The sequence below is a fragment of the Rana temporaria genome, chromosome 4 (assembly GCF_905171775.1).
Source record: "Rana temporaria chromosome 4, aRanTem1.1, whole genome shotgun sequence".
Classification (NCBI taxonomy): Eukaryota; Metazoa; Chordata; class Amphibia; order Anura; family Ranidae; genus Rana; species Rana temporaria.
In genome coordinates this window covers 119831204-119838758 of record NC_053492.1, presented here as the reverse complement: position 1 = coordinate 119838758, position 7555 = coordinate 119831204, and the positions used below count along the sequence as shown (strand labels likewise).

Genomic DNA, 7555 nt, shown 5'->3' with positions numbered 1-7555 from the left:
GAAGAGTCCACCCAAAACTGACACTCTAGTCTGAAGTAAGCGTTTACTACCATGTTGAATGAGCATCTGGCCAATATTAAAATATCAGTTTTGTGTGAACTGACAGTGTAGGACTTGTATATAGTAAATAAATAACAATACATTATAATATAAAAATAAAATCATGTTAATCATTGATTAACCACTTCTGGACCACCCACTGACATTTTACGTCGCTACTTTGAAAAGGAATACCGTTGTTATGGTAGCAGCTAGCTGCCATAACCCCGGTATTCTCTTCAAGAGCAGGCAGTTCGCTTTGACTCCTTTCACACTGAGGCGCTTTTCAGTCGCTTTCACGCTAAAAAAAGCACCTGAAAGGCTCACGAAAATCTATTTTCATTAAAATCAATGAATGCTTTAACACTGGGGCAGTGCGCTGACAGGGGCAGTGAAAAAACGCCCCTCTCCGTTAAAATGAATGGAAAGCTCTTCAAAAGCACCTGAAAAGCTCTTCAAAAGTGCTCAGTGTTTTTTCCTCGCAGTTTAGTAGCGCCTCAGTGTGAAAAGGGCATTCAAGATAAAAGTAGTATCTGCGGCAGATTTGCCGCGAGATCACGTTTATCGGCGCCGGGAGAGGGCCCAGCCACTTTTTGGTGCCCTCTGCTGCTTACCGGAGCCGCCGGTAGCGGCAGAGGCGATCAGATCCTTCTCCTCCCTGGTATGGAGACGAGTAAGGGGAAGATGGCCCATCCATCTCCATATTATTGCACGGCGGAAGCAACGTCAAAACGGCACTTTTGCCACATAGCTCTTAAAGGGACATTTTTTTATTTTTTTTAAATTACATTTCATTTTTTTTTTTTTTATTATTTCATTTTTTTTTTTTTCATTTTAGTGTAAATATGAGATCTGAGGTCTTTTTGACCCCATATCTCATATTTAAGAGGTCCTGTCATGCTTATTTTCTATTACAAGGGATGTTTACATCCCTTGTAAAAGGAATAAAAGTGACACGATTTTTTTTCAAAGAACAGTGTAAAAATTAAAAATAAAAGGTAAAATATATAAGAAAAAATTTTTAAACGCGCCCCCGTCCCGCTGAGCTTGCGTGGCAGAAGCGAGCGCATACGTGAGTAGCGCACCCATATGAAAACGTTGTTCAAACCACATATGTGAGGTATTACCGTGATTGGTAGAGCGAGAGCAATAATTATAGCCCTAGACCTTCTCTGTAACTCAAAACATGCAACCTATAGATTTTTTAAAACGTCGCCTATGGAGATTTGTACGGGTAAAATTTTGTCGCCATTCTACGTGGGGGGTGGGGGCCTAACTTTACTATTGTCTTATTTTTTCATTCAAAAAAAGTGCGCTTGTAAGACCGCTGCGCAAATACTTATTGCAACAAACTCCATTTTATTCTCTAGGGTGTTAGAAAATATATATATATATATAATGTTTGGGGGTTCTAAGTAATTTACTAGCAAAAAAAAAATGTTTTTAACTAAACACCAAATCTCAGAAAGAGGCTCGGTCTTTAAGTGGTTAAATGCATTCATGTACAACCACAGTCTTCCACAACCATGTCTTCGTGATGTTTGAGGACAATCTTCTCCCTTTCGTACATTAACATGGACAATGGCTTCATTTTTACAGGTGCACACAGCATGCATTCCACTTTATCAGGATTGTTAAATTTCACCAGACTCTGGAAGATAAAAAAAAAAGCATGTTAACTAATGTATTTGTCAGATATTTTAGTTTAAATATTGCAAAATTGATGATTTAAAGAATGTCTTGGCTGCCCATCGGAAATAAACACTACTTAGTACAAGGCTGCTAAAAGCTGAAATCTAATTATCTGGTATGTGTTTTTGTACAGTATTAAACGCCATAAAAAAAAAAAACACACACCTTAGAATTGTAAGGGGATTTTTTTTTCTTATGGACTTTCCACGCCAATATAGATTAAAAATCATAATACATGTAACAAATGTTTAGTGTATCTCCAATATGTCCTTATTTTTTGTAAAATAGCAAAAATTTCGTTTTTTTTTTTTGCATGAAGTGTTAACTGACTGAGCACAAATGAGTAGGATTACGACTGGTCACTTACTATTGTTAAACTGACAGCGTTATATAAGTACCTAAATAATAATAATAGTCTGCATCCTTGAGATCATCACCACCTCTTTTGCTCAGTAAGTAGTGCAGTAAAAACTTAGAAGTCACTTCCAGGCCAGTGATACTATTTAAAGCCTAAATCCATCAATGGAAGCTGCCATTGATGACTTGTTTTTAAAGGCACATGCTCTGTGAGTCCGAGACCCAGAGGACCATATACATAATATCTACCCTGACAGTTCACTGGTTGCCTGTTAGTCCCAAGTTAGTGATGCGCTAATATTGAAGAAAGGATTAGAAATGTCACCTAATACCCTGCGCCTTATATCAATATCAAGTCAACAATGCCAGCTCCTATAGCTTTGCCTTGACATCGTCCCTTCAGAGAAGGATAGCATATAGGGACAGATAATGTAAAACGCATGTTAAAGGGGTTGTAAAGGTTAGTTTTTTATTTTCTAAATTGGTTCCTTTAAAGCGGGGATTCACCCTAAAAAAAAAATCTAACATTACATTGAGCCGAGTTGTGAGAATGACATTATGCTGACCTTTTTTATCCTCTTGCCGTACATACCGTTTTATCTATATTTTCACCGCGGCTTACGGGTATGTAATCTTGCGGGACTGGGCGTTCCTATTCACATGCTAATTGATTGACATGCTTCCCACCGGCACATACAGCGCGTCACGAGTTGCTGAAAGAAGCCGAACGTTGGTGCACAGGCTCCGTATAGAGCCGACTCGCAGTCTGGCTTCTTTCGGCAACTCGTGACGCGCTGTATGCGCCGGTGGGAAGCATGTCAATCAATTAGCATGTGAATAGGAACGCCCAGTCCCGCAGGATTACATACCCGGAAGCCGGGGTGAAAATATAGATAAAACGGTATGTACGGCAAGAGAATAAAAAAGGTCAGCATAATGTCATTCTCACAACTCGGCTCAATGTAATGTTAGAATTTTTTTTTTAGGGTGAACCCCCACTTTAAGCTCGTGCATTGTTGGTTCACTTACCTTTTCCTTCCATTTCCCTTCTAAATGTTTTTTCCTTTGTTTTCTTTGTCTGAATTTCTCACTTCCTGTTCCTCCTCAGTAAGGTGTTCAGTAAGCTGTTCTAAATGACTTTCCACGGCTCGAATGATGGTGGAAAGCTTACTGAGGAGAAACAGGAAGTGAGAAATTCAAACAAAGAAAAAAAACATTTAGAAGGGAAATCGAAGGAAAAGGTAAGTGAACCAACAATGCACTAGCTTAAAGGAACCAATTTAGAAAATAAAAGACGAACCTTTACAACCCCTTTAAGTTGTCCTGATATACTTTTTTTGAAATGTTGGGTGGTATGATAGAATAGTATGACTCAAATGCAGTCCAAAGACTAAGGCTGGGTTCACACTAGTGCAATGTCATATATTGCATGTGATTCGCTCTGCTGTGCACATAACATGCAATGTCTGTGCAATACAAATTTAGCCATACAGTTTGCATGGCTTAAATTGCATTGCATTCACTCCAAAATGATGCAGGGCCCTTTTTTTGGTCCACACCCGCAGCAGTTTGCAGAGAGCAGTGTGAACTGCTTGCGAGTGAGATGTGATGTGGGAACTCGCTCAGGAATCGCACTGGTTCTTGCATCGCACCAGTGTAAACCCGGACTTAAGACACTTAAAGTGGTTGTTAACCCAGCTTTATTAAATGCTCCCATCCTCTCTGCACCATTATAATAATTGTCCCTCTGCCTGTGTTCTGTAAAAAAAAAACTGCACGATTATACCTGTATGAGCTTGGCTCTCGGCGCTGAGCTGATTCCTCTCCTCCCTTGTCTCTCTGGCTCACAGCTGCAGTGGGCGGGGCTGAGCCCTCCCACTGACGTCAGACAGGGAGGAGGGGGAAAAAGGAGAGAGAGAGTGCCGAGCCACCAACAATGAGCTGTGCGCCAGGAACGGAGCTCATACAGGTACAATCCTGCATTTTTTTTTTAAAAACATAGGCACGGGGGCAATTATTATAATGGTGCAGAGAGGATGGGAGCATTTAATAGATGAAATGAGAGCAGCGGGGGGAGGGGGGGCACTGGTATGGGCAGAGACAGGCAGAGGGGGGGGGGACACAGGAGACAGATAGCTGTCTGCGACTGGCAGAATCACGCAAACAGACCATGGTGTCAGGGCTCAGCAGCCATGATTATCGTGGATTGTTTGCAGAGTGGAGGGCATAGCCAGGCAGGATCAGCCAGGTATTTTAGGTTATACGGGGGTCCAAATGACACAGCACAAGCACTGTACTGTATAACATGCTTTAAGGGAACAGGATCTTTATTTTATTTTTCAGGGGGTTAACAAACACTTTAACCACTTCTCTACTTTGGGTGTTTTTCAGATTTGGTGTTTACAAGACTAAAACAGTTTTTTTTTCTAGAAAATTACTTAAAACCCACAAACATTATATATTTATTTTTTTCTAACACCCTAGAAAATAAAATGGCGATCATTGCAATACTTTTTGTCACACCATATTTGCGCAGTGGTCCTACAAGCGCACTTTTTTTGGAAAAAAATCACTTTTTTGAATTACAAAATAAGACAGCAATAAATTTGGCCCAATTTTTTTATATATTGTGAAAGATAATGTTACGCCGAGTAAAATGGTACCCAACATGTCACGCTTACAAATTGCGCCCGCTCGTGGCATGGCGTCAAACTTTTACCCTTAAAAATCTCGATAGGCGACGTTTAAAAAATTCTATAGGTTGCATTTTTTGAGTTACAGAGTAGGTCTAGGGCTATAATTATTGCTCTCGCTCTCACGATCGCGGCGATACCTCACTTGTGTCGTTTGAACACCGTTTTCATATGCGGGCGCTACTCGCGTATGCGTTCGCTTCTGCGCACGAGCTCGTCGGGACGGGGCGCTTTAAAAATTTTTTTTTTTTTTTCTTATTTATTTTTATTTATTTTATTATTTTTTACACTGGGAATGATCACTTTTATTCCTATTACAAGGAATGTAAACATCCCTTGTAATAGAAAAAAGCATGACAGGTCCTCTTAAATATTAGATCTGGGGTCAAAAAGACCTCAGATCTCATATTTAGACTAAAATGCAAAAAAAATAAAAAAAAAATTGAAACTGTCATTTTTTCAAATGACAAAAAAAAAATGTTTCTTTAAGAGGCTGGGCGGGACTGACGTTTTGACGTCACTTCCGCCCAGCAGAGCTATGGGGACGGGCGAAGGAGATTTTTCCTTCAGTCTCGTCCCCAGTCACCAGCCGAACGCACCCGATCTCCTCCTCCACTACCGACGACTCCGGTAAGCGGCGGAGGGCGTGGGAGAGTGGCGGGAGGCCCTCTCCCGCCGCCGATAACGGCGATCTCGCGGCGAATCCGCCGCGGAGACCGCCGTTATCGTTAACAGAACCGCTGACACTAAAGAGTGATACCTCAGTTGTGGCAGCAGCTGCTGCCGTTACCGAGATATCAATCTTTAAAGTTAGGCCGTATAAAGACGTACGGCAGTTTGGAAGTGGTTAATAACTGAGCAGAACCCAGCTGTTCTCTGATTAGAGGTCTACATGCTAGTTCCAGGACAGTGGTTTCTATCACATTACAGCCCTGAAACTGGTGGTGAATGATTATTTCCATCAGACATTCAAGTTGATTTACTAAACACAAGGCATTACACTTTGCAAGGGAATTTGCCCCAGAGTTTAGTGAATAAAGGGAAGCTCTGCTGACTTCCATCATCCAATCATGTGCAAGCACAAATGCTGTTTTTCTTATGTTTTGTGTATGTGATTGGGTATTCTTTGCAAAGCAAAACTCCACCACATTCACTAAGCTTTGGGGCAAATGCCCTTGCAGAGTGGCCAGCCTATTTGTCTTTAGTAAATCAACCCCAATTATTTTACTTCATGATAGCTTTTCATCAAGTATACTGACAATTGAATCAACATATTTGTATAACTCAAACCAAATAATGATTGCAGAAAGTAAAGTATTAGAATATAGATACATATAAATACACTGGTATTGCAAAATACTAGTAGAATAGTCTCCATTGATCTTACCTTTATGTAGGCATGGTTTGATGGTTTGAATAATTCATTCAGAGGTACAGGGCAGGATCCCTCACAGCGGTAGGCGTTATATCTTTTTGGGTAGACAATCTGCTCTCCCCACCCAATTGTTTCAAAATCCACAAACATGTCCACTTTCCTACAGAGATTTCCATTTTCTTCAGCTGTGAAAGGAACACTGTTTCTAATGATGCTTTGCTCTGCATCCCAGCTTCTCCGATGTCTTCTATGGTCAGTTTTCCTAATGGTATCATTTTCTGCTTTGACATACTTTGAGGATTCAACATCCTTGATAATGCTTGGAGACCCATAAAGAGTGAGAGATTGTCTCTCCTTTGAAAACACCACCAGTATGACTTTTTCATTTGCTATTCCATTACATTTAGAGCTTATACTAACATCTGATGTATCGTTGACCTTTTTTGATGCTTTACTAGCAGTTCCAGGGTGGTGAAGGTAGTTCCGAATAATGTTTGTCAGGTTATATGATTTCCATGTAGAATACGGTGTTATAGTTGAGGCGGACTGTAGTGAACCAATGAAGATCCTTTTGCTACCACCTGTGGCATGGTAAATGTTCAGTGTTATGTTGTTAAAGCCTCTCAAAGGTGTTGGGAGTATTCTTAGTTCGGCCAGCTTCAGCTCATTGTTTGCATCAATTGATGTCATGTCAAATGAAATTTCCCAAATACTACCCATTTCAGAACAGTCTGCAGAGACAGGAAGAGAAACATTATAAATAAATGTATAACTTCTAAACATACTGACTATCCCAGATATCCATTTCAGAACAGACACAGACAGGTTCTCTTAGGCCCCGTACAGACGAGCGGACAATCCGATGAAAACGGTCCGCCGGACCGTTTTCATCGGACACGTCCGCTGGGAGATTTCGGTCTGATGGCTGTACACACCATCAAACCGAAATCCGCACGGACAGAGAACGCGGTGACGTAGACAACACCGACGTTCTCTATCGTGCGAGTTCAAAGATTCCACGCATGCGTCGAATCAATTTGACGCATGCGCAGGATTTTTGTCCGCTGGTTAGACGTACTAACCAGCGGACCTGTACGCCGGACAGCTTCCCAGCGGACATGTTTCTTAGCATGCTAAGAAACATTTGTCCGCTGGAAATTTGTCGGATCTGCCGGAAAATTGTCCGGTCGGACGTACACACAACCGAACATGTCTGCTGAAACTGGTCAGCGGACCAGTTTCAGCGGACAGATCCGGTCGTGTGTACGAGGCCTTAGAAACAGACACAGACAAGTTCTCTTAGTTGGAGAAACTGCTGAAAAAGAATTACATTTCTAAAATAGTCACTTCATGTATTTCTCAATTAAAGGCTTCCCTTATACAGTAGCCCTTTCTAGAA

At 41.2% G+C, this 7555-nt stretch overlaps 1 protein-coding gene across 1 annotated transcript; it reads right to left on the bottom strand.

Annotated features, from left to right (window-relative positions):
• Positions 1-1507: 1507 nt before the first annotated feature.
• Positions 1508-7018, bottom strand: LOC120935317 (nodal homolog 2-A-like). Its single transcript, XM_040347448.1, has 2 exons — positions 6169-7018; positions 1508-1690 (listed from the first exon to the last, which is right to left on the bottom strand). Exons 1-2 carry the CDS (start codon positions 6937-6939, stop codon positions 1538-1540), a joined length of 924 nt encoding a protein of 307 aa, XP_040203382.1. The 5' UTR covers positions 6940-7018; the 3' UTR covers positions 1508-1537.
• Positions 7019-7555: the final 537 nt, after the last annotated feature.